A 27,070-nucleotide genomic window follows, 5' to 3' on the forward strand; every position below is an offset into this window, starting at 1 on the left:
TCATTAGTTATCTCTGCTATACATAGTGCCATTAGAGTATGTATGTCAATCCCGATCTCGCAATTCATCCCATCCCTCCTCTCTCCTTGGCATCTGTAAGTTTATCTGTGTCTCTATTTCTATATAAGTTCATCTATACCATTTTCCCAGAGTCTACATACAAGCAATATTTTTCTTTCTGAATTCCATCTGTATGACAGTCTCTAGGTCCATCCATGTCTGCAAATGGCACTATTTCATTCCTTTTTACCGCTGAGTAGTATTCCACTGTGTATATGTACCACATCGTCTTTATCCGTTTCTGTCAGTGGACATCTAGGCTGCTTCCATGTCCTGGATATTTTAAATAGTGCTGCAATGAACATTGAGGTGCATGTATCTTTTTGAACTATGGTTTTCTCCGGGTATACACCCAGGAGTGAGATTGCTGGGTTATATGGTAGTTCTGTTTTTAGTTTTTTAAGTAATCTGCATACTCCTTCTCCACAGTAGCTGTATCAATTTACATTTCCACCAAAGGTGGGAGGGTTGCCTTTTCTCTGCATCCTCTCCAGCATTTATTGTTTGCATCAACTTTTGTCTATGCAGTTACAAACACAAGCACTTTTTTTGTTGTTGAGTGTAATTTGTGATTATACTATATAGTTCTGCTGTTTCTCCTCTCTAACTCTTCCCCTATTTACAGACCTTTAGTTTTCTAGCCAGCTTTTTTTCCTCTATAGGTAATGTAGAAATGCATGTGCTTATAGGGATTTTCTGCACACTTGTGTGATTTCTGTAGGAAAGACACCTGGAAATGGATTTCCGAAGTCAAAAAAGCATAAATATTAAGCCCTGTTTTGCTAATTTTGAGGGGAAAGGACAGCTGAATGTGTATTTTGTGAATTTTCAACTCTTACTTTCCTAAGTGAGGTAAGATCAGATTTATCCCTTGATTTTTGCTTTAGGTAGTGCACAGGAAGCCTCTGGTCTTACTTAGAGATGGTACTAGAACTAGTTGTAAGTGCACTGAAATTCCACTAGGGCAGTGTCCAAGAAGCCAAGTGAGGGGCACAGCTGTATTTCAGAGGTCAACTGTGTCAGATGCCGCCCTGGAAACACAGAGGTCACACTGATGGGAACAAGGGTAGGAAGAGGAAGAAAGTCTGACTGAACTGGGTGAAAGAGAAAGAACATGGGACATGAGTGAATGGAGGCAAATCTTCAATGGAGTTTTGCTAGAAAAGAAAGCAGAGGAATGGCTGAAGACATAGGCTCAAGGAAGGGTTTTTTTTGTTGTTGTTATGGCTTTTTAGATAGATATGTTTGTATGCTGAAGGGATGATTCATTAGAGGGAAATATTGATGATGAGACAAAGGGGATACTTGTAGAAGCAAAATTGTTGAGAAAAAAGATGGGGTAAAATGGAGCACATGAGTGGAGAGGCTGGCTATAGGTAGAAACAGGGACAGCTCATCCACATAGGAGTGAACACTGAAAATATGGGTAAAGACAAAGGTAGATTTGGGATTGGGAAGATGATGTAGCTCTTGTCTGATCGATTCTGTTTTCTAAGAAAAATGAGGATTAAACTGGCAGTTTAAAGTAGGAAGGAAGGTAGAGCTGTTGGATAGAAAGGTATGAGATTGTCATCTTGCAGAGTAGAAATAGAAGTTTACTGGGGGAGTATAACCGGATTGTTGGACATGACTGAATGCCCACTTGAGGTGGTCATAAATGTAATCTGTGGCCAGTCAAGTATGCCGTTTTCTCTGACCTTAACCAGGGTTAAGATTCTGTCAGGGACAATATAGGTTCTGTGGGTGATGGGTGCTAAAGGAAATTGAAGGCCTACATAAGGGAATGACTATAATGGTGAATGGAAACTCTAAGGTGTGAAGAAAGGAAAGAGTGAACTTGAAATGTGATGGCATCAGTGAGGTGGGATGACTCCTAGGTTTTTAACCCTACCATTAGCTTCCTCTCACAGCAGATGGAGAAGCTGTGTGGAGTCACAGTGGTGTAAGGGGTGAAGAAAAACTTAGGTGAAAGGCTGTTAGGCTTTCAGACAAATTTGCTTCCTGGAGTTTACCTGATTTTACTATGCTGCTCTGATTTTTCCGAAACCATAATTAATCATATATAATGTCCATGGGATCTGTAGGAAACATTTAATCAAAAGAAAATCTTGAATTTTTGTTGTTAAAAAAAACTTAAGATATATTTTGTTTTCACTTTTGAAGGCTACCCTACGAGAATTAAAGCTTAGAATGCCAAGACCCTTCAAACATCTATGATAGTACTTTTTAGGATATATGTACATGTGAAGGGGATGTTTGGTTTCTTTTAGTTAAAATTTAAATTTATCAATTTAGAAACAAAACTGAGTGTGACTTTACTATGTATATACATTTGGAATCTTCATTTTCTAGTCAGATCCTCACCTTGGCAGTTTGTTATTGAAGTTACTCGATTAAAGCCATCTTTCCCTAGAGCTGAATTATCAGCATTATGAAACAGAACTATTTTCTGGCTAAATGATTTGAAGCCTTTTAGCATGATTCTGTGGGCTTCCCTGGTGGCTCAGAGGTTAAAGCGTCTGCCTGGAATTCGGGAGACCCGGGTTCAATCCCTGGGTCGGGAAGATCCCCTGGAGAAGGAAATGGCAACCCACTCCAGTATTCTTGCCTGGAGAATCCCATGGAGGGAGGAGCCTGGTAGGCTACAGTCCATGGGTCGCAAAGAGTCGGACACGACTGAGCGACTTCAGTGAATTAAGTGGTTCTTACATTTCATACATGGGTTTAATATGCTCAGGCTTTGCTTTTTCCACAAGTTGCCAGACTTGATGTGTTTTTTAAACAAGGCGGTAGCATCATTTTCCTCAAGCCTTCCTCTGATAGTTGTCTTCTGGACTAGTACTGCAGTTAGGTCTTACTTGAAAGACTTTCTAAGATTTCAACCAACACTTTATAGAGTCAGGATATTAACTTGGCACTTGAGTCTTGGGGCATGATGAATGTTGAACTTAAGTTTTTGTCTCGATGAAATGCTCAGAAGATGCTGTAAGATGGATCACCCACATAGGCTTTGGAAACAAGTACCTTGTGTGGACTTTTTCCCCTAAATTTTCATTTCCTCCCCCAGAAACCCAAACACCCGACCACAGGCATTATTGCCATTACATTGGCATTTCACATATGTCATGAAGTTCATCTTGCTGGCTTTAAGTACAACTTTTCTGACCTCAAGAGCCCTTTGCACTACTATGGGAACGCCACCATGTCTTTGATGAGTGAGGTAAGCTTGTATATTCCGCCATTTCACCCTGTCATTTTACTGAGGGAACAGGTTTTGAGAGGTTGATGGCTTAATAAGGGTTTACAGAGATAGCACGTGCTGAAATTAGGAGTGGGGTCCAGAGTTCTTACTACAGCAGCAGCTCCCAACCTGTTGGCCTCAGACCCTTGGAAGAATCTCATCAAACCGACATAGGGACCAAGCCTTACCTTAGATGCTGTATTTGATGCACGGTTTGAAAAGACAGAAACCTGTTGTTTGAGATATGACAAATTCACCTAAAAGCATGGCCATGATCATGCTAATTATTTTCATGGAGTTTTTCAGTTAAGTAGATGGGAAGGTCTATAACTTTTTAACCTCATGAACGAATCATCATGGGCAGAAAAGTAGTAAACTTTTATACTAGATCATTTTTCTCTTGAATAGGGATTAATAATGGTAGATTTGATCCTTAAATTTTTACTGTGAATGGGAACGAATTTCCTATTTTCCTAATAACTTAGATTAGTGGCACAAGTGATAGGAGTTAAAATATGACATGTACATTTTAACATTGAACAATAAATGATTTATTGTTAAGTATATGGATATATCCCATGAAATGAAACCAATGCCCTTAAATCCTCATCCCTAAATACCATGTAAGCTGAATACATGGAATTATTCAGGTTAGATCTTGTCAATTTGGTTTCTAGATTTACACCATAATTCAGTAGACCAGGGTTGGGTTCTTTACTGGCTCAGAGGTTAAAGCGTCTGCCTGCAACACAGGAGACCTGGGTTCTATCCCTGGGTCGGGAAGATTCCCTGGAGAAGGAAATGGCAACCCACTCCAGTATTCTTGCCTGGAGAATCCCATGGACGGAGGAGCCTGGTGGGCTACAGTCCATGGGGTCTCAAAGAGTTGGACACGACTCAGCGACTTCACTTCGGCAGATCAGAAGATGATGTGAGGGAGCCTCTTAAGTGATGGTTTAAGTGGAAAGAGTGGGCTTTTAGGGAAGGCTCTGGCAAAAGAATGAGCAATGAAAAACAATAGACAACAAAAGTTCAAGTCCATGTCACTTGTTACTTGAGTTTTTTTTTTATATAGCATATTCCATTGCTGCCACTGTTAATATCTTCAGATTGGGATAGACGGTGACTTTCGTTTTTCTTCTTTAGAATGAATATCACAATGTGACTGCGGAGCAGCTCTTTCTGAAGGACATTATAGAAAAAAACTTCGTAACCGACTTGACCCAAGAGTAACCCTACAGACTCAGAAGATAATGCTAACAGTATTAGTTTTATTTTTATACTGCAATTTTTAGTTTATTTTTAAATATGTTGGATGTACTTGTCAAGAAATTATGTGTATTAAGTCTGTTGCTGCCTGGTGATTCATAACCACCAGCTTAATTTCTGTGAATATATTTAATTTATGGAAACCAAGATGTTAAGATATCAGGGAAAGTGAACTTTTCATTGCCTTGTTTAAAAATAAGCTAGTTTTCTGAGGTGTTTTTAACTATAGTTAGTTCATCTTAGACTTCTGAAGGGACGTTGACTTCCTAGTAAATAAGGGGGGTTAGTTTACTACAACAAATTTTGAATGTAACAGGACATTTTGAGAGGTTCATCTGGCTACTGTAAATTGGTAGGGAACTGGTGTGCAGCAGTTCCTTGATGTAGTGTACTGGACCCACTTCAAGTGTATAACTCTAGTTCCTTTTAGTTATATCTGAGGAACAGGACTGGAATCTTAAACCAGACCTGACGCGTGGATGGTTATGGAAATCTAAGATCATACTGGCTGAATTAAGCATTTTTCTCCTGCAGTTAAGTAAACCATGATTATGATCAGTAGTTTGGTAGAATGAAGATTTTTTTTTTCAAGTCAAAAGAAACAGGATAAACATGAAACTCTGGATAAGTAAATAACCAAAGACTGCAGTTCTTAAAGCGTGGTGACTTCATTATTTTAAAGAAATAAAGTTTATACAAAGAAGCTGAAGTAGGCAAGCTCAAGAAGGAGAAAATTTGTAAGCAGTATTTTTTGCCTGGCTTATTAATTCATTACATTTTCGAAGCTTATTTGAAGTAAAGTAAAAAAGACAAGACAAGAAACAAAGAAGACAAGAACGAGTAAACCTTTAGAAGAGTCAAGCTGTTTCTGGATTTCAATGGCACTTTCATGACAAAACCAGCTGTCCACATGATTCAGTCACATCTTCAAATGGAAAGCTTACCTAGGGTGCACCAGAAAAGACTTGTGGGATGCAGACAAGCCAGTTGGACTAAAGTGGTGAGCCAGTCTCCCTTTTCACTTGAATGACTATAATCAAAGGTTATGGGGAGGGAGGGGGACAGTGGGTGAAGAGAGCAGTAGACGTTACATGGCTAGAATCAAAAGCTGTCAGAAGAGGTACGTGTAGAAAGAACTGGTATCACTGGGAGACAGTGGCAATTATCACTGACAACCTGCCTCCCTAAAGAGGGTGTATCAATATTAGGTCAGAAACAGGAATAAATGACATACTTGCAAGTGGTGTTGGGGGAGAAAACTAGTAGCTGGTTGAACTCAGACCTACATGTTGAATATGGACTCTGTGCTGGTAATCCCAGCATATGTTCACACATACCGTCTCACTTGATCCTTCTGATAACTCAGGTGGAAAAGGCACAGCTGATCATTCCCTCATACCACACAGCCAGGGGCCACAGCTAGACTGTGGATGCCGCGTCTGGCTTCAGAAAGGATGGTGCTGGCTACAGAAAGAAGTCAAACACTAATGGTGGCATTTTCAAATGTTACTGTAAATACTATATATAACACTGGCCATAATATTTCTGGCTGATCTTAAAATTGAGGAATCTGGTATTTTGTATAGTACGAGAATTGTTACAAACCTCAAGGTTTAAGAAAAAAAAAAGGAACAAGACACATATATACAATTTATTAAAAACACATGAACACATTAAAATCTCACTATTTATACAATCAAATTCTAGCAACATATACAAATATTGAGTGACTACAGTACATGCCGAGGTAAGAAAAGTACATTCTGGGAGAATATCACTGACACTCAAAGCCATTTTTATTTCCAATACGTATTTCAATATATGTTTTGTTTCTACCTTTCCCAGTGCCAAAAAAGAAGAGGAGGAGATGAGAAGAAGAAACTAGTTACAAGTTGGATTATATGAGAACTGGTGCCACAGTTGACCTAAAAATATCCAACTCTTACTTAGATATTGCAGTTTAGGGATTTCAAGTTCAGAACCAAAAGGCAAAGCCAGTAGGTAATTTTTTTTTTTTTTAAATAAACAGAACTTCACTGATTTCTCTTAAGAGGGTTGAAAAGCTTTTATTGTCCCACCTAATCTAGTTGTTCTTTCTAATCCTATTATCTGACATGGTGTTTTCCCATAACCCTCTTGCTCTCCAGGTAACAATGTGGAGCCCAGGGAAAGAGGTTCAAGCTTTATTACATTCCACAGAATTATGGCCACATTCATATTTAAATAAGCTCATTTTCTGCTCCCTCTTGTGGATGGGAGGGAGAAGGGCAAATGTATACATAACATATTTTCAATTACGGTATAAATCTACTCGAACCATTTCAACAGCAAATAAACCCATTGTTCAATGCAAAGTGCAAATAGCGAAACGTGAACTTAAATAACTGGGCTAGACCCTGCATACACAATAGGACCTATTTAGATTTACAGCTTTTAATACAATATAAATCAGCATTCACAATATCTTACCTTCAACTGTGCTGGTTCCTAAGATCAAGTAACAGCGAAGTCAGTGTAATTTTATGAAACCTTAAGGGCCACATTTCCTGTACCACTATCTGATTCTATTTTTATAACTGCATTAACAGGAAAAAATTTAACCCAGTAAGTCACAGTGACTTTTTTTTTTTTAACATGTTTCAAGCAAAGAATAAAAAAATCAAGGGAATTTTGTAAAAAAATGGTTACCTTCACATTTTCAGTTGTTACTTGATTGTCTCCAAAGCTGTATATGTATCAGACATAGTAACATTAAAAAAAAAATTCTAATATGAAAACGAATTAAAAAGTACAAACCAGAACAACCTTTTGTATCAGGCTCAGCTCTTCATTTGGAAAGTAAAATATATAATAGTAGTTAAAAACTAGATATTTTATAAAAATTATTGGTAGTTCAAGGGACAGCACAGTGGCAACATATGAATCAAGTCTTAAAACATGCATTATTTAAGAAAACATTTGCTTCTCAAAAAAAAAAAGTTCTATGGGAAAACAATCAGGTACGCACAATTAAAAATAGCAAGCATCTTTGGAAAAAAGAAATAGTTACTGAACTCATTTCTCTTAAAGCTTCAAATAGGCATATGATTTTAGAAAGTAGATTTTTGTATACTAAGGATGAATAAAAAAATAAAGCAATTGGTTTACTCTCTTCCCACCTGGAGGGGGATGACTATGTGCTTTACACATTCATACCTGTTTTAATAAAAGTTCAACATCTGTGCTTTTTGTTTCAAATATTTTGAAACAAAATGTGTATTGGTTTTTCAGTGAATAAAATGCCTCAAAAGTCTGTTGGAAAAAGGAAAAGCAACTGAAAATAAGACCAACAAAAAATCATACAACTAGAATGCAGAGAGGCTGTAGAATTTGGCAGTTCTGTTTTGGAGCAACGTTTTACAATACTGAAAGACTCATGGAAGCAAGCAAAATGAACACTGTACATAGTTGGTTAAATTTAGCAAATTCTGCCATCATCTGGCGGTACAGGCTAAAAGAAAAGACTAGAACCTGCTGGGGAAGTACACTTCAATATTAACTATAAACTAAACTAGGGGATGTAAAATTGATATATTTTAATCATATGGCTAGCTTCTCATATCATCTTGCCAATCTAAAGACTTCTAAAGATGGTTTCTACACTAAGGCTAGTAAACTACAGATGATTTCTATTTCAGTCATTCAGACTACTTCTGGGTGACTGAAGTTGCCCAGAGGTATCAAAAACAAGACAGGAATTTTCCTTTGCTAGGATGCTAAAACATTTGTTCCCTCTGTTCCCTGTGATACACGAGACTACTCACACCCCCGACCACATGGATGGCGTAATCACACAGAGCCGAAAAATACATGCTGGGTTTGCATTTCTTACTGTGGGAAAATATTTATTTATTTCACTAAAAACAATAAATACCTTGAGATTCAAAGAACAGTCTTTATATAAAACCAAAACAATTTGGTTACTTTTGTGGAGGGGAGGTAATTTATACGATTCCTGAGGAATAATTTTGCCTTTCACGTTGAGACATATTAAGTGGGTCTTGTTTACAGTGTTCACGTTTAGAAGTCCTTAACTTTTCCCACTCTCCTAGGAAGAATCCCATTGCAAATAAAGTCTGGAGCAGAGGATCTCCTTTATAGCTTTTTTATTTATAAAGTTCCTGTTTCCGCATGAAGACACTAGGAGATCTAAATTAATGAGACTGATAGAGCAAGCATCACCCACTGAAAAAACTCAGGCATTTATAACATGAGAATGGGGCAGGCCACCGAGGGCCCCAGGTGGAACAAGCCAGGGATGAGACCAGGTCATGTACAATGAAATGTTTAAGTTCATTAGAGTGTCAGAAAGTGAAAAATCACTCTGCTCACTACAGGTCAGTTTCCCAGCTACAGCTCTTCCTAAGGAAAGATGGATAAATATATAATGCTGCAATCAAAACCATGATTATATCAATATATATTTTTTAAATTCAGAAAGCAATACAGGAATAGAAGAGGAAGAAATCACAATAGTACCCACCTTTCACAAATTGCTGAATTTCAAGCCATTAGACATTTTAAGAACAGTACCATGCGTTATTGCCAAAAAGGCTTACAGAGCCATCTCGAGTTCATCAATGTACCTGCAGCATCGGTAATAAATACTCAGTGATTTTAAATTTCTTTGAAGTGCATAGTAGGGAGCCTTTTCTGTATAAAATAGTGTTTTACAGTAGTAACAAACAGGATGTTTGAAATTTCATAGGCAAGCAGTAACTGTGCCACAGTAACCCTTTTAAAGCAAGATGGTAAGATTAGTAGTTTTTTGTACCTCGGTCATCACACTTCCCCACAACACCACATCCGTGACAGATATATAATACGTTCTACCACTAATACAACAACAACAAAAAAGGCCATGTGCTTTAAAATGACGCTTTGTAAAAAGCAGCATCACCTTCAAAGGACTTCTTTAAAAACGTCACATTCCCCCTCCCTCCCTGCTTCTGACACCTCCTGCGTGCTCTGCGGCACCTGGTACACCAGTTCGTCCGGGGTGCTTGGGCCCGGCTTCCCACCTTTTGGGGTATCATACTGGGCCTGCGCCGAGGAGCAGCTGTCGGTCCTCGAGAGGAGAGTGTTGTATGTTCCCACTGAGGGGGGTGGTTGGTTCCCTGCAGCTTTGAAAGTGGAAGTTGAGGGCAGGCCAGCTGCAGCTGAGGGGTGCCCGGACATGTCCATGACGATTGGTGTTGCGTACTCAGGCCCGGTCACTGGCAGTGGTTCTGCATAGGCGTGGTAAACTTCTTGCACTGGGGAGCTGTAGGGATCGAGGTCAGCATACCCTGCTTCTTTTCCTTCTTCTGGTTTAAAGGTAGACCTCTGATGGAGGGAGCCCACAATTCCTCCCACAAGTGGCTGCGCATACTCTGGGTGTCACAAAACACAAACAGAAAAGTTCTCTCATTAATGCCACAGGCTTACCCTGAAAACACACACATCTTTATGGCACCTGTGCTATCATGGAGACGGATGGATTTTCCTGCAAGAATCAACTTCAAAATTAAAAAAGATGCTATCTCAAGGTAATATGTCAATGTGCCAGAAAGCTTCATTCATGGAATTCTGCATAAAGAGTGTATGTGTTCTTCAGATTTACAGATAACTATTTCATTCGAAAATAAATAGTCCATTACTGTATTGGTCTTGTTTTTCTTTTTCAAATATTAGGAAATGTTTAAAATATACACTGGGTTAATAGGATAAATACTGAAGCCACTGTGTCTTTCCCGCTCTCCTTTCAATACCCCCAAACTCCCAATAAAACCAAATGAAATTCCAGATAAGCAGACAAAATACCCAAAGTTTTTAAGAAATGAATACCCCAATTTTATGGATAGAACATCTGAGACACAGAAATGACTCTCTTGAGGTCTTTTTTAAAAAGTGGTTCTACATTTGGAAACTAGCTCATCTCCTACACATGGAAAAGATAAAAGATACTGTAAATACCGAAGCACTTTGCAGCAAGCACAGCAGTTTCCCCTTGAGCCCGGGCTGTGCTGTAATTACCTGCAGAGTCCGTCTGCAGCATGGTGGTGACCTCTCTTGGACTCAAGTGGTTCACCTCGCTACTACTGTAGCGAACTGGGGTTTCCTCATGCTCCACTGATTTGGCAGGAAGAAACTGCTTCATTCCTTTCCACCAACCTTCATTGTGACCATAAGCAAGAGAGACCATTAAAGAGAAAGCTATGTTTGAAATGTTAACAGTATACGAAGAAAGAAATTCTGCTGCATTTAAGCCATTTCTATAACAAAGATCTATAAAATGAGCCTTGATGATCAAGACTTTTTTAAAAAAAATGTGGTAAAATACACATAACATAAAATTTTCTATCTTACCCCCCTTTTTTTTTTTTGGCTGCACCCACACGGCTTCCAGGATCTCTGTTTCCTGACCAGGGATTGAATCCAGTAGTAGCGAAAGCCTGGAATCCTGACCACTGGGCACCAGGGAACTTTCTGAACCACTAATTAAGCAGCTCAGTGATATTACATGTGTTTACATTGTTGGGCAACCCTCACTCCAGCTATCCCCGTCTTGTGAAACTGAGGTTTCACATCCATGAAACCATAGTTTCTGATTCTCTCTTCCCCTCAGTCCCTGGAAAGCAGCACTCTACTTTTTCTTTAGAATACTATATATAAGTAGTACCTCGTAAAAAGGGAGTCATGTTATTTTTCTTTTTGTGACTGGCTTATTTCACTTAGCATAAAGTCCTCAAGGCTCATCCACATTGTAGTATATAGTACAGAATTTCCTTTTTTAAGGCTTAACATTTCATTTTATGTGTATACTGCATTTTGCTTATCCATATACTAGTGGATTGATACTTGGGTTGCTTCCATTGTTTTAACTATTTAATACTGCTATGAACATGGAAGTAGAAATATTTATTCAAGACTCTGTTTTCAATTCTTTTGGGTATACACCTAGAAGTGGAATTGCTGGATCATACAGTAATTGTATTTTTAACTCTTTGAGGAACTGACCAAAAAAACACACCTACTTTCCAAAGAAGCGGTACCATTTTACATTCCCATCAACAGTGCACAATGGTTCCAGTTTCTTCACATCCTTGCCAATACCTGCCATTTTCTGTTTTTCCCCTATTCTCTATTTTCTTTCATCTAATCTTTATTTACTTCTTCCCAGTAGCTCTGGGTTTAGTTTGTTCTTCTTTTTCTAGTTCCTTAATTTGTTCAAGCTTATTTTCTGCTTTGATAGACGATCCAGTGCAAAGCAGAACATGGTACAAATCTCTATCAAAAGCAATATACTGAAGCAAACCACTGCTGTTTCAGTGCAGCCAGACCGTTGTTCTAGCAGGGGTTTTAATACATTAATAAGTTCAAAGAAGTCTAAGAGTAACCCTGGGCGGGGGGTGGGGGGAAGCGGCACAGGATCTGACCCCACCACTGCTCTTTTCTGCCCTAGTCACAGTGAACTCGCTGGGCTCCGAACAGTCATTCCAGTGAGGCTGGGGAAGAGGGAGACCCGCAGAAGGGCCCTGCTGTGACCTGCAGCAAGCTGCCACCTGCCACACAGAGTAGGAATCAGAAGGAACGACAACTCATGGCAGAGATGGCAGACTAGTTCCACTGGGACAAACAGCCACAGCAGAGCGAGCCACGCTGTCACCAGAACCACAGACCCCCCCTTGCCTAGTGTTCACGTACACCACGCAGAAAGCTGGTCTCAAGACAGAGACGTACGTGGAGGCAAATCAGACACGTTTCCAGAAGGAAAAGAGCAAAGCGTGTGTTATGAGAAATTCTTATAACGAAATTCCACTTCATTACTCAGCGACTACAGGAGATTTTTACAGAAAAGAAAAAATTCAGAACAGAAGAGTAATGCCATTTTTCTAACAGTCATGTGGGCCTGAAAATGGCTTTCCTCTTCTACTGTTGCCCCCTACAGGGCAGGGCTTCCCTCTGCTGCTGCTAAATAGCTTCAGTCGTATCTGACTCTGTGTGACCCCATAGACGGCAGCCCACCAGGCTCCCCCGTCCCTGGGATTCTCCAGGCAAGAACACTGCAGTGGGCTGCCATTTCCTTCTCCAATGCATGAAAGTGAAAAGTGAAAATGAAGTCGCTCAGTCATGTCCGACTCATGGACAGCAGCCTACCAGGTTCCTCTGCCCATGAAGAGATACAAAGCCGTAAATTACCTGCCCGGTCCCAGTATGGTAAGTCATAGGTGCCTTTAGTTTTTTTCTTTCTGGAAAAATACAGGAAAAAAAAAAAAAAAGCAAATAGAGTGAATTCACTAGTAAGAAAGCTCTGAAACAGTAAGATAAACACTCCAAAGTTAATAATTAGTCAAGAGTACACACTGCTACTTGCTGATCTACCTGGGGGAGACCTCTTTTTCATTTGACTTTCAAAGTTGCCATGGTTGAATTCTGGACTCGCAATAAATATTAAGCAACTATCTGCTGACAGAGGTATTTTGTTAACCAACTCCTTCCCACTCAAAACAGATAAAGAGTTGTTTTTTTTTTAATTAAAAAAAAAGACTGATTCTGTAGATAAAAAAGCTGAATCAAACCAAAGACCCAACCCTGACATGCTGGGTTTATTTTGGTTTCAAATACAAATTTCACAAATCTGTTGATTCATCAAGTTCACAGGACAACAAGAATAACACAACCCTCACATTTTCTTCTCCATTGTTATTATTTTCTCAACTTACTGTTTTTTTCCTACAGTCCTTTGCCCCTGAGAAGTTTAAAGTGTCACACATACCCTTAACTGCGTAGACCTGATTTCTCTACCCTGCCCAGGACAAGCCACACCATCACTAACAGGGAGAGAGCTGAGGGCCACGCGGGCTGTGGAGAAGGTTCTCCTTAGCCCACTCCTCAGAATTCAGAATATCTTTCCCTGGAGAAACTTCCATCCCTCCCTGGCATTAAAAACTGCTATCTACAGAGAAAAATATCAAGCACATGAAAGGACATTTTCTGGCTCAAGAATGTAAATCTAATTAAAATAATGCTCTGCAAGCTAAAGAGAAAGAAGCTGTTCCATTGTTATAAATGAGCTCCAGAGGGTTATGTGATTTGCTCATGATCACAAATGAGGCTTCCTCAAAAGCCCAAGGGATGTGCCTTTCCTACTTGGAAACATTCTTCTCCAGTATAAGACTGTGTTTTTATTATTGATACTAAGAGCTTCCTCATTTAAAAGTATGCTGCTAAGTCACTTCAGTCGTGTCCGACTCTGTGCGACCCCATAGACAGCAGCCCACCAGGCTCCCCCTGTCCCTGGGATTCTTCAGGCAAGAACACTGGAGTGGGTTGCCATTTCCTTCTCCAATGCATGAAAATAAAAAGTCAAAGTGAAGTCACTCAGTCATGTCTGACTCCTAGCGACCCCATGGACTGCAGCCTACCAGGCTCCTCTGTCCATGGGATTTGCCAGGCAAGAGTATGGCTGTATTTAAAATATAATACTTCATTATTTCAAGGAAGTAGAGTGTAAAATTTGTGGATAAGAAGGTAGGTGCTGAAGTTGTCCAATGGCTGTACTATAAAATAGGATTGCATATTCTTGATCTCAAATGAAAAAGCTTCAGGTTGTTTATTCATGACATGTAAAGTACTTAGAACAGTGTCCGGCATGGGTCAGGGAGGCAGTAAGTGGCAGCTGTTTTTATTATTACTTTTCTCCTGGCTACCTTCCATAAGCCCCTTAATGGCAGTTCCTCTTTGCTCCTTGTCACAAAGCCAGTTGTCTGCAATTTCATTCACTAAGTTCTTAAAAGTAACCTTAATTCTGCAGCTCAGACCTTCTGTCCTGAACAGGCTCATGTTCCATCTACCTCTCTGTGGAGTCTGAATATCCACAGAGTCCTCTAGACACCATCCCAAACTCATCTCAGGACTTGTCTCGGGGCTCTCAACAGTTCTGTTTGCCATTCCTCACCCCCCGGCCCGGGGCTTTAACCGTAGATGATTAGACCTGATCGGCTGACTGTCAGAGGCCTGGACCACATCCCCACCCTGCCATGTGCTGACCAGGTGACCTCGGCAGGTTACTTGTGCCCTCTCAGTCTCACTTTCCTTTTCTGTAAATGGGATCTGTAATAATACCTGCTTTACAAACTGGTTAAATGAGTTAAACATGTAAGGCGTTTAGAATAATGTGTAAAGTCAGCATTTCATTTGATTTTGTATAAAGATTTGCCATTGATGTTCTCATCACCACTACTGCTGCTGTCCACTTGTCTGAGAGCAGCATGAACTTCCCTTCCTGGACTCTCCTACAGCCCTGTTCCCTCCTTCCCCTCCTCACCCTGCCCCGCCATGCTAAGCTGTCAGTCCTGCAGACAGGGTCCTTCCTCCCATGGAACACACGGTAGTCAGTCCTGTTTTGATGGGATTTCTTTTGTGTTATGATTCCTACTCCTCTTGTGTGAAACTTACGGGATTTAAGCTATTTATGATGTGTGTGTGTGTGTTATTTGCTCAGCTATATCCAGCTCTTTGCGACTGCATAGACTGTAGCCCAGCAGGCTCCTCTGTCCATGGTATTCTCCAGGCAAGCATACTGGAGTGACTTGCCATTCCCTCCTCCAGGGGATCTTCCCGATCTAGGAATTGAACCCAGATCTCCTGCATTACAGGCAGATTCTTTACCAACTGAGCTACCAGGGAAGCCTGTACTACTTGCTACCTAGTTCAAAATGGGACTCCCAGTGGCCAAGGTGAACTTTCCTAAGAGTTGTTTTGAAACGTCTGCTGTAGGGTTGCCAGTGTCTTAGCATGGTAAACTGAGAACATTACTTTAGATCAGAAGTTTGATGGGCCATGTACAGCACAGGAACAGACAGAGAGACCAAAGGAGTCAGGACTCCTCCCCTGGGTAACAGTTACTCCTTAAGAGGAGACCACTGAGCTGAGTGACCTGAAGGCTCTTGGCTGGAGGCCCTGACCCCATGCACATGGACGTTGCCTGTGGCCCTGCTGGGGCCAAGGCCTGCAGTTGGACCAGAGACTGCTGCTGCTGATGCCGAGATGCCTCCTTCCAGACTGCTCCTTGGAGTGGTTCGTTACCCCACTTTCCCTACTCTGCCCAACCTGAGTTGTGTGCTAATTACGTGTAATAAACCCAGTGACCTGTTGAACACGGGCTACTGTTTTATCTCCAATCTTGTGATTCCTACCTGCCCTGAGAGCTCGGCCCTGTGACAAGCAGGTTCCATGGTGGATGGTTATCTGCAATGTATTCTCTCCCACTGGACAGACTTTGGGGCTCACCAGAGGATTCCCACCAGACGGCTCAAATATTTGGTACAGAGTCAGAGTGCAGATATTTAATGGCTAAACAAATGAACTCCCTCCAAACCTGTTAGTCACCCAAGCTGTCCCCGCTGCTACGTTATCCCTACTGGTCTAACTGCACAAGCCAGAAACTGGAGTGAATCCTAGATCCTCCTCCTCCTCCGGCAAGCAGCCCATCAAGCCCCTCCCCCCCCCACACCACTGGCAAACTCTCCCCCTCATGTCTCCCCCTGTCCTAGAACTGCTGTGTTATGTTCTTGCCTGGCCTTAGTAGATTCCTAACTCACCTCTCTGTCTTTTCTAGTCTCTTGTCTCTTCAATCCACCCTCACCAACTGCTGCCACCACTTTCCTACAGTCATCTGAGAGTATCACCTGCCCGCTGAACACTGGTCAATGTCTTCCCCATCTACAGAAAGCCTTCCTGGTCCAGACCCAGGCTGCATTTCTATGAGTCTCCCAGTGCTCCCCCATGCCAAGCCCCTGCGAGACAACTCACTATTCTGCCTACATTCCACATCTCCGTGCCTTCTCCCAAGCCATGCCCTCACTCTGGGCCATTCTCTCTTCCTCTATCTAGCTAAAATCAACTCCTCCTTTAAGGGAAAACTTGTCAAATATGAGGATTACTCTTTTCTGGAAAAAAGGTTTCAGGTAACTCTCAAGGTTCTTGCATCTGTGTTCCTCTGTACTTCATGTACAACTCATCAAGCCAAAGTATAGTGGTCAATCTGCCAGACAATCTGGAGATAAGAACGGTGTTTTTTCATTCTCTCAGTAAATGTTACTCAGTGTCTATTATACCTTACTACTGTGTGTAACCCAGTGTGTAACCCAATGTGTAACACAAAGTTTGATATAATAAAGGCACGCAATAACTTATTACAGGATTGAACTTACTCATTTTTTATGGGAATAAAGGAGATATGTACATATTTTTATTTTACTGACCACCTTTACTCTTCCTCTCAAAAGGGTTCATCTTCTATATTTAGTTCTATTTCATATTTGGAAACATCCCCTCTAGGACCAGTCAGGTGGACTGGTTTTGCACTAACCTGTTCCTCCAATGCCAAGCACACACCAGTATGAGAATGAGAGTGGTGAGCACCATGACCAACACAGGGACAAGGACCGCGGCCAAGGCTACATCTGCAAAACAGCAGCAGACAAAAACACATTAACACCAAAGACAGAATCATTAAGGAGAAGAGTCAAGATTAACCGTATCAACATTCAAAGTTTTTCTAGCTCAAAAAAAAAAAACCCATAATTTATGCCATGAGTGGGCACAAGTGGTAACTGTAGAGATTTCACAGATACGTGGAAATTTGTTGCATTATTTGCTCCACCATTCTATGTTTTTAAAACACCAAGACAGATTAAAAGACAAATGATAAACCAGGAAATATTTTCTGCATATGTGATAAGAGGTTAATAATAGTTAATCTACTACAGAGTTTACAGTAAAAAATAAACAGAAAGGTCAGCAGAGATAAAAAAGCAATGCATTAAGAAGCAAAGAATTCAACGCTGAGGTACACTGAAAGCATATCGTGGAGCACAATGCTGCAGATTACACGCGTTACCTGATTGAAGAATATGAGGATGCTTACAAGAAACAATTCTCTCAGTACATAAAGAACAACGTAACTACAGACATGATGGAGGAGATGTATAAGAAAGCTCATGCTGTAATACGAGAAAATCCAGCATATGAGAAGAAGCCTAAGAAAGAAGTTAAAAAGAAGAGGTGAGGTGGAACTGTCCCAAAATGTCATTTGCTCAGAAGAAAGATCAGCTTCCTTCAACTTCAGGAACAGGCTGCCAAGAGTTAATAAACCAAACCTCAATTTGCTATCAAAATTTTTCAGATAAAGACAATAATAAACTTATTGAACAAGCAAAAAAAAAAAAAGTGAGCATTAAACATGTTCACCTCACTAGTAATCAGAGAAGTAGAACTCAGACATGAATAAGATGCTATTTTTGCTTATCAAGTTGGCAAATATTTAAAAGAACAACTAATTGCTGAAGAGAGTCTCAATGCCTATTGAGATCATTCTGATCGGCATTTTGGGGCAAAATTTATAAAAAGGTGTTACTTGACAATTCTCTATGCAGAATTATTCTTAGGAGAAAACTATGATGCCATTTAAAGATGTACCTTTAAAGATCTTTGCTATTGTATCCGCACAAGACTGAAAACCAGGAAGTAATCCAAATGCTCAACAATGAGGGGGAGGAAGTAAATCACTGTATCCTCCTTATAATAAAATATTACCTGGATACTGGAAGTGACTGCAAAATAGTTACAGATGTGAAAAGATAACAACATAGTACCAAGTTGTTGTTCAGTTGCTAAGTTGTGTTCCACTCTTTGGGACCCCAGGGACTGTAGCCGCCAGGCTTCCCTGTTCTTCACCATCTCCTGGAGCTTGTTCAAACTCATGTGCATTGAGTCAGTGATGCCATCCAACCATCTCATCCTCTGTTACCCATTTCTCCTCTTGCCTCCAATCTTTCCCAGCATCAGGGTCTTTTCCAATGAGTTGGCTCTTTGTATCAGATGGCCAAAGTATTGGAGCTTCAGTATCAGTCTTTCCAATGAATATTCAGGGTTCATTTCCTTTAGGGTTGACTGGTTTGATTTCCTTGCTGTCCAAGGGACTCTCAAGAGTTTTCTCCAACACCACAGTTTAAAAGCATCAATTCTTTGGCACTCAGCCTTTTACTGTCCAGCTCTCACACCTGTACATGACTACTGGAAAAACCATAGCTTTGACAATACATATCTTTGTAGGCAAAGTAATGTCTCTGCTTTTTAATACACTGTCTAGGTTTGTCATTGTGTTTCTTCCAAGGAGCAAACATCTTTTAATTTCATGGCTGCAGTCACCATCCTCAGTGATTTTGGGGCCCAAGAAAATAAAGTCTATCACTGTTTCTATTGTTTCCCCATCTATTTGCCATGAAGTGATGCAACCAGATGCCATGATCTTCATGTTTTGAATGCTGAGTTTTAAGCCAGCTTTTTTACTCTCCTCTTTCACCTTCAAGAGGCTTTTTAATTTCTCTTTGCTTTCTGCCATAAGGGTGGTGTCATCTGCATTTCTGAGGTTATTGATATTTCTCCTGGCAATCTTTTACAGCTTGTGATTCATCCAGACTGGCATTTCACATGATGTATTCTGCAAATAGTATTAAGTATTGAAACCAAATGCATGTATGAACAAGGCAGAAACCAACACAATGCTGGAGCCTGCGGGAACTTGGAGATCACTTAATCACTTATCACTTAATAAGGGGATTAAGTGATCTCACTCTATAGATAAAGAATTCTGGGTAGAAAATGGTCTGCTTAAGGTCATCTGTATGGAACAACTGATCAAGAAAGGAGTAAGACAGGGCTGTCTGCTGTTGCCCTGTTTGTTTAAGCTATACACTGAGCACATCATGAGAAATGCCAGGCTGGATGAGTTACAAGTGGGAACCAAAATAGGCGAGAAAAATATCAACAACCTCATGATAAGCACATGATACCACTCTAATGTCAAAAAGCGAAGAGGAACTAAAGAGCCCCTTGATGAGGGTGAAGGAGGAGAGTGAAAGAGCTGGCTTAAGACTAAATATTAAAAAAAAAAACTAAGATCATGGCATCTGGCCCCATTACTACATGGCAAACAGAAGGGGAAAAGGTGGAAACAGTGACAGATTTCCTCATCTTGGGCTCCAAAATCACTGCAGATGGTGAGTCCAGCTATGAAATCAGAAGACAACTGCTTCTTGGTAGGAAAGTAATGACAAACCTAGACAGTGTGTTGAAAAGCAGAGACATCACTCTGCCAACAAAGGTCCATATAGTCAAGGCTATGGCCTTCCCAGTGGTTAGGTACAGTTTTGAGAGCAGAACCGTAAAGAAAGCAGAATGCCAAAGAATTGATGCCTTCAGACTGTGGTGTTGGAGAAGACTCCTGAAAGTCCCATGGGCACCAAAGAATTGATGTCTTCAAACTGTGGTGCTGGAGAAGACTCCTGAAAGTCCTGCAGGCAGCAAGGAGATCAAACCAGTGAATCTTAAGAGAGATCAACCTTGAATAGTCACTGGAAGGACTGATACTGAAGCTGAAGCTCCAGTATATTGGTCATCTGATGTGAACACATGACTCATTGGAAAAGTTCCTGATGCTGGGAAAGATTGAGGGCAGGAGAAGAGGGCATCAGAGGATGAGATGGTGGACGTGAACTTGGGCAAACTCTGGGAGATGGTGAGGGACACAGAGGCCTGGTGTGCTGCAGTCCATGGAGTCACAAAGAGTTGGACATGACTGGGCGGCTGAACAACAAGGTCATCTGGTTCAAAACTGGGAAAGGAGTACGTCAAGGCTATGCATTGTCACCCTGCTTACTTAACCTGTACGCGGAGTACATCATGCAAAACGCTGGGTTGGATGAATCACAAGCTGGAATCAAGATTAACGGGAGAAATATCAACAACCTCAGATATGCAGATGATACCACCCTTACGGCAGAAAGTGAAAAGGAATTAAAGAGCCTCTTGATGAAGATGAAATAGGAGAGTGAAAAATCTGGCTTAAAACAATGTTCAAAAAACGATTAAGATGATGGCAAGGCATCTGATCCCATCACTTCATGGCAAATAGATGGGGAAACAATGGAAACAGTGGCAGATTTTATTTCTTGGGCTCCAAAATTACTGTGAACAGTGACTGCAGCCACAAAATTAAAAGATGCTTGCTCCTTGGAAGAAAAGTTATGACAAAACTAAACAGTGTATTAAAAAGCAGAAACATCACTTTCCTAACAAAGGTTCAACAGTCAAAGCTATGGTTTTCCCAGTAGTCATGTATGGATGTTGAGAGTTGGACCATAAAGAAGGCTGAGCGCCGAAGAGTTGATGTTTTTGAATTGTGGTGCTAGAGAAAATTCTTGAGAGTCCCTTGGAGATCAAGAATCAAGGAGATCAAACCAGTCAATCATAAAGGAAATCAACCCTGACTATTCATTGGAAGGACTGATGCTGAACCTGAAGCTCCAATACTTTGACCACTTGATGTGAAGAGCCAACTCACTGGAAAAGACCCTGATGTTGGGAAAGTTTGAGGGCAGAAGGAGAAGGGGACAAACAGAGCATGAGACGGTTGGGTAGCATTGCCAACTCAGCAAACACGAGTTTGAGCAAACTCCGGGAGACAATGAAGGACAGGGAAGCCTGGCATGTTGTAGACCTTGGGGTCGCAAAGAGTCAGAAATGACTGAGTGACTGAACAACAGCAAAGGTCATCTGGGAAGCTGGTTGCTTTCTCCACTCCTTAGCCTCCTCCTGGCCATGCGGGTGACGACAGCAACAACTGCTGATATTTACTGGGTGGGAAGCTCCAGACCTGCATCTCCTTTACTCCATATCATCATAACCCAAAGAAAGAGCGAGCCTGAAGATTCAGGAAGGGAGAAGATAATCCATAACACCAGGCCTCTGAGAAGTAGGATGGACGGGAAATGGATGAGTATGCAGGTTCCAGAAAAAGGTTCCACTGAAGTGCCCTTCAAATGGCTTCTACTTTGTGAAGTGGAAGATGTAACTGAGAGTGAGTGAGGATCTCTGGGTCAAGGGTTTGAAAGATACAGAGAATGTTTCTAACAGCTACTGTTGGGAACAGACAGAAGAACTAACCAGGGAAACAGAAAGACCACCAGCTGGTACTGAGGGAGGACCCTGATGTTAGAGCAGCACAAATCTGACCATGATGTGATTTTCACCAGCATCACTCTTAGACTGGATGTAAAAATGGAGAAAGGAGAAGGGCATACAACAGAAATCATGACTCAGGATAGAAAGGACTAAGACATTAGAAAAGCATAAGTGCTTTATCCCCAAAATGTGTGAAACTGTAGAGAAAATAGTCAGGCTCAGATGGATACTGTTTGACTTAATCAGAGGTAGTATTATTACAATATATGCTTAGGTTCAAAAAATAATAAATTCTATACAGTACTATTTCAAAGAAAAGGAGACAGGAGGTCTTCAATCAAAAATGTTCTTTGATTAGTATGCTCTTTGTTAGTCTTTTAAAGATTACATGGACCCTAGTTCCAGAATAAAATGCTTTAAGAACAATTTTAGTCCTAAGATTTAAAAATTCTATAATCAGATTTTAAGATGAGCAACACTTAAAAATGACTGTTCTTCCATATGGTATGTGGTCTGGGATTCCACCCAAACGCATGGTTTCTGTAAATTGAAGCTCTTTGTGGGATGCTGAAATTTCTTGTCTCTGTCAACTCTTGCTTCTTTCTAAAGTGGACAAAATAAATGTTGCTCGCCATTTCAGTAATCAGAGTGTTGCCTCATGTTCTCAGCCACTGCCCCCCACCCATGACCATGTACCCCCAGAGGAATTTAGGATGGAGAAAATTGGAATACTGACTCTAAACAGTTAAGATACATATTAATGAGTAATTTCAGTGAGCTCAGACTCTTGCATCTTCCCCTACATAGAAAAGCATTAAAACCATTAACTTTAGATGTCTTGTTTTTTTATCTTTTTTTCCCCAGCAAAAATTCCTATATATCCCAGCTCCTCCTTTATGTCTTTAGAACAGTTTCATAGAACTACCTGAGAGGCTGCATCCCAGACTACAGTCCTCAGTAAGAACCTGCATAAAACACAATTCTCAACTTTTAGGTTGTAAGTTTTTTGTTTTTTTTTTTTCAATCAACACTAGCCTCCCTGCAGCACGAGAAAGACACAGGTCTCTTTGGGAATACTTTAGAAGATACGAAGGAAACTGATGTGGAAAGTTGTAGAAAGCTATCTGAATACAGACAAATTTTCAGAAAATGAGAATGATTAAAATTGTATTAAGTTACTCTGAATGGATGCTTTCTCTTCTCTGCATTGTCCTGAAGATTAGGGTGCTTTTTATCTGTCAACACTGAAATCAATTCCTTAATGGCATTGATGTGATGTTTTTTTTCCTGAACTCAACTGAAATTTTGTTTTCAACTAGTAAAATCAAAAACTAGTATGCTTATATATGTTAACATTTTATATAACAATAATAAACAACAAGCTTGAAAGTAAATTGGAAAACAGTATTTGTCATCTTAAAAAGTAACTATAAGTATTTAAAAAACAGAGACCAAATTTTTAAAATAAATGTTAACAGTATCTTTTATATATTTTTTTAAAAAAGTATATTAATTTTCACCAAACCTTTTGTTATTTTTCTTCTTCCCTTTTTGCTACCAAATCCCTATCTAACAAATTAATATACAATCAGAAAAAAGTTTGCTTCTTGTTATGGTTTTAGTTATTTTTAGAAAAATTTTCTTTCTAAGGCTGAGGCTCCATGTATTTATAGTTATAGAAGGGAAAAAAATCACAAAAGGAATTTTATGATTCCTTTATCATCTAAAGTTAATTATTTTAGATGATAACTTTATCATCTAATTAATGATTGTAATGCTTTTCTATGTAGGGAAAGATGCAAGAGTCTGAGCTCACTGAAATTATTCATTAATATATATCTTAACTGTTTAGCGGAGAAGGCAATGGCACCCCACTCCAGTACTCTTGCCTGGAAAATCCCATGGACGGAGGAGCCAGGTAGGCTGCAGTCCATGGGGTCGCTAGAGTTGGACACGACTGAGCGACTTCACTTTCACTTTTCACTTTCATGCAATGGAGAAGGAAATGGCAACCCACTCCAGTGTTCTTGCCTGGAGAATCCCAGGGACGGGGAAGCCTGGTGGGCTGCTGTCTATGGGGTCACACAGAGTCAGACACGACTGAAGTGACGCAGCAGCAGTAACTGTTTATAGAGTCAGTATTCTGTTTTTCTCCATCCTAAATTCCTCTTGGGGTACATGGTCATGGGTGGGGGTAGTGGCTGAGAACTTGAGGCTGAGAACCTAGAATACAGCAGCCAGCTCTAAATATTTAAAGAATCATTTTACATTGTAACAGATAACAGAACTTAACAATGCAGCCAGTTTTTTCTATAAGGTATGGAGTTGAACTTTTTGCAATACTTCAAAAACAAGGGGGAAAAAACTTTGAAGGTTTAAAAGCTGGAGATGTTCCTGAAAACTTGTTAAAAACAAAAAAATTCACTCCTATAAACAGGTATTAATTTTCGGGTTTGCATACCTTTGGTCACATTTGGAGTTACGGTAGTGTTTTTGATTTCAGGAGTGGCAGTTGTCTGCTCTGTCTGTGTAGGAAATTCATTGCTACTTCGAGGTTGTAGTGGTTGAGTAAATTTGGGGGCACGACCTTGAAAAAAATTTTAAAAACTCTTTATTCTTTTATCTATACCAACTTGATTAAAATAGTTACTTTATAATGCTTTTAACATATTTATGGAAAATTATACCACAAAACTAGGGAATACTGAATGCTCACTTTTAAAGGAGGCATACCTTTGGCTATTTTTGGAGGGGTTGTAGTATTTCTGAGGTCATTGCTGCTCCGAGGAGGTGGAGGTTGAGTAAGTTTTGGAGGACGACCTTGAAAAATGGTTTAGAAAAGTTTCTACATTTTGCTTACATAAATCATAGTTAAAAAATAGTAATTTTAAATGTCTTTAATATTTCCCACAGTACTTAGTTTTGCACAGTAACTTTAAATCTCAGAGAAAGATGTCAGAACGATACATGTACTCTGCAGTAAATGCACAAATATACTTTGATTTCTGAGTTTTTTAAATAATCAAATTGTCCAAAAAGAATCTTCTTAGGAAGGAGAATACCAGATGATATTGAAAGGATAGAGAATGTTGAAAGGATAAAGCTATAAAAAAGTTGTCACAATATATATACTTACTATTCATTCAACTCATTTAATAAATATTTATGGAGGGCCTACTATGTGTCAGCACTATGGTAGTTTGGGGGGATATAATAGTAAACAAAGTATTAAAATATCATATAATTTCGATGGAAGTTATTCCTACTTTTAATTTATTAAAAGTAAAATGTACTTAGGCTAAGATGACTGTTACCATCATCAGTGCTTAAATGATGGAAATATTCTACTACATGAGACCTGATTATAAATGATTAAGGTTGAGACTACATTTGGAAATCCAACTCTTTGCTTTGTCTCATCAATGATGCTCTTTCTTCTTCCACCTGTAACTTTAGAAACCAGTTTGATATCTAATATGATAGTTAATAGGGATAACTATTTCTTTTTAAAAATCCCTTTAAGAAGATATGATAACTACAGGATAAGTACATTATTATTAGTTTCTCAGAGAACAGCGAAGTCATTTTTAATTAATGCAATGAAAACAAGATGCCTTAAACATATTGTTGAATTACCTTTAGGAATAAATTGACATCCAAGCAGTTCCATTTTCATGGCAATTTTCTGCTGCCATTGGGTAGGATTCACTCTAATAAAACGTGCAATAATTGGTGGCAAAAAGTTATTACGCACATCCTGGTGATAATCTTTGTTTCCTTGAAATATCTTTAAAAAACAACAAAAAATTGGTATTTTACATCAACAGAGGCCAGGGCTAAACTGCTCCACTGAAACATGTTTTTGAGTTTTGCTCTGGGCCTTAAATGAGCTCTGCAAAGTATGACAAGAAGCATTAATTTGTATGAAAATAAATCATAATTTGGAAAAACTATTAAGAAGCTGCACATTCTTCATAAAATTTCATAAAAGGAAATACTGAATATAAAAATCATTTTAAATGATTTAAAAACATAACAAAAGTTCCAACTTGGCAATTTGAGGAGGTTTTAATTGCAGTGCACAGTATATTGTATTAATAATTCCTGTGGAATCATCAGCTATTTAAATAAATTTATAAAGTAAAGAATAATTGAACATTTGAGGTCTTAGAGGAAATGCTTTACTGTGTATTTTTCATAATTTTTCTCTCAATAAATTGACTGAAAGTGAACACACTAGTAAACACATAAGGGATATATATCTCCACCTACTGGAGAAACTGTATAAGCACAGTTCCCATTTCTCTGCCAGCGGAGAGTGAGAAAACCTCACAGACAAAGGATACCGGGTTGAGTTCTTAGAACTATACTGTCTCAGTAGTCGGGAAAGATGAGAACTAAAGCTGCTCAGGTCTTGCCTAACAACACAAAAATGTAAGCCTTGAAAAGATCACATGATTTCCAAGTAACCTAACTGCATCGCAGAATAGCTATGTGTGTCACAGCAGAAAAGCAGGTCAGAACTGATAAGCCAGACCACTTCCTCACTTTACAGGTAAGAACTCTGAACCTATAGGAGGTGGTTTTGTCGCTAATTCGTGTCCAACTCTTTGTCACCCCATGGACTTTAGCCCACCAGGTTCCTCTGTCCATGGGCTTTCCCAGGCAAGAATACTGGAGTAGGCTGCCATTTCCTACTACAGGGATCTTCCCAACCCAGGAACTGAACGGATGTATCCTGTGTCTCTTGCACTGGAAGGTGGCTTCTTTACCACTGAGCCATGTGGGAAGTCCCAACCTAGAACTCTAAACCCAGTGAAATTATCTTTCAAAAAAGAAGCCAAAAATATTTTTTCAGAACTTTGTTAAGACGTTTTTAAAATATAAGCATTGATAATACTTATGATTATAAAAATTAATTCACAAGTATAACAAATATTACTATACAAATAAATGGAGAAGGCAATGGCACCCCACTCCAGTACTCTTGCCTGGGAAATCCCATGGACGGAGGAGCCTAGTAGGCTGCAGTCCATGGGGTCGCAAAGAGTCAGACACGACTGAGTGACTTCACTTTCACTTTTCACTTTCATGCATTGGAGAAGGAAATGGCAACCCACTCCAGTGTTCTTGCCTGGAGAATCCCAGGGATGGGGGAGCCTGGTGGGCTGCCGTCTGTGGGGTCGCTCAGAGTCGGACACAACTGAAGTGACTTAGCAGCAGCAGCAGCAGCATACAAATAAATATGGATGTGCTAATAGTAAAAAGTTGTCAAGTTTGGGGGCAATAAGCAGAAATAAGTTTTATATACAGAGACAATATTGTTATTTGCTTCAAGGGGTGGAGGCTCACTAAAGGTGAAGTTCATGTGACATCAAGTAGAAGAGAAGAGGGAAGGCCTTGAATAACAGCTGAAGAGTTTAGATCCAGATGAAAGACTAAAAGGAACCC

At 39.8% G+C, this 27,070-nt stretch overlaps 2 protein-coding genes across 18 annotated transcripts in view; one reads left to right on the forward strand and one right to left on the reverse strand.

Moving 5' to 3' along the window:
• Window positions 1-7,374, forward strand: part of ST3GAL6 (ST3 beta-galactoside alpha-2,3-sialyltransferase 6) — an 87,629-nt gene extending 80,255 nt beyond the window's left edge. For 14 of the 16 annotated variants that reach the window (XM_025282516.3, XM_025282518.3, XM_025282514.3 and 11 more), the window contains 3 exons: window positions 3,128-3,280; window positions 4,448-5,570; window positions 6,416-7,374. In XM_025282516.3, coding sequence (XP_025138301.1) covers window positions 3,128-3,280; window positions 4,448-4,534 — 240 coding nt within the window. In that variant the 3' untranslated portion in view covers window positions 4,535-5,570; window positions 6,416-7,374. Of the gene's footprint in view, window positions 1-781; window positions 913-3,127; window positions 3,281-4,447; window positions 5,571-6,415 lie in introns of those variants that run through there. The other 2 variants (XM_044940814.2, XM_006047798.4) reach the window with 2 other exon arrangements.
• The window catches only part of DCBLD2 (discoidin, CUB and LCCL domain containing 2), an 84,384-nt gene continuing 63,521 nt past the window's right edge, over window positions 6,208-27,070 (reverse strand). For both annotated transcript variants that reach the window (XM_044940790.2, XM_006047802.4), the window contains 7 exons: window positions 25,256-25,406; window positions 24,353-24,439; window positions 24,081-24,206; window positions 16,965-17,058; window positions 12,791-12,840; window positions 10,625-10,762; window positions 6,208-9,981 (listed from right to left, as the gene is read on the reverse strand). In XM_044940790.2, the coding sequence (XP_044796725.2) occupies window positions 9,512-9,981; window positions 10,625-10,762; window positions 12,791-12,840; window positions 16,965-17,058; window positions 24,081-24,206; window positions 24,353-24,439; window positions 25,256-25,406 (1,116 nt within the window). In that variant the 3' untranslated portion in view covers window positions 6,208-9,511. The remainder of the gene's footprint in view (window positions 9,982-10,624; window positions 10,763-12,790; window positions 12,841-16,964; window positions 17,059-24,080; window positions 24,207-24,352; window positions 24,440-25,255; window positions 25,407-27,070) is intronic.

The sequence above is a fragment of the Bubalus bubalis genome, chromosome 1 (assembly GCF_019923935.1).
Source record: "Bubalus bubalis isolate 160015118507 breed Murrah chromosome 1, NDDB_SH_1, whole genome shotgun sequence".
Classification (NCBI taxonomy): Eukaryota; Metazoa; Chordata; class Mammalia; order Artiodactyla; family Bovidae; genus Bubalus; species Bubalus bubalis.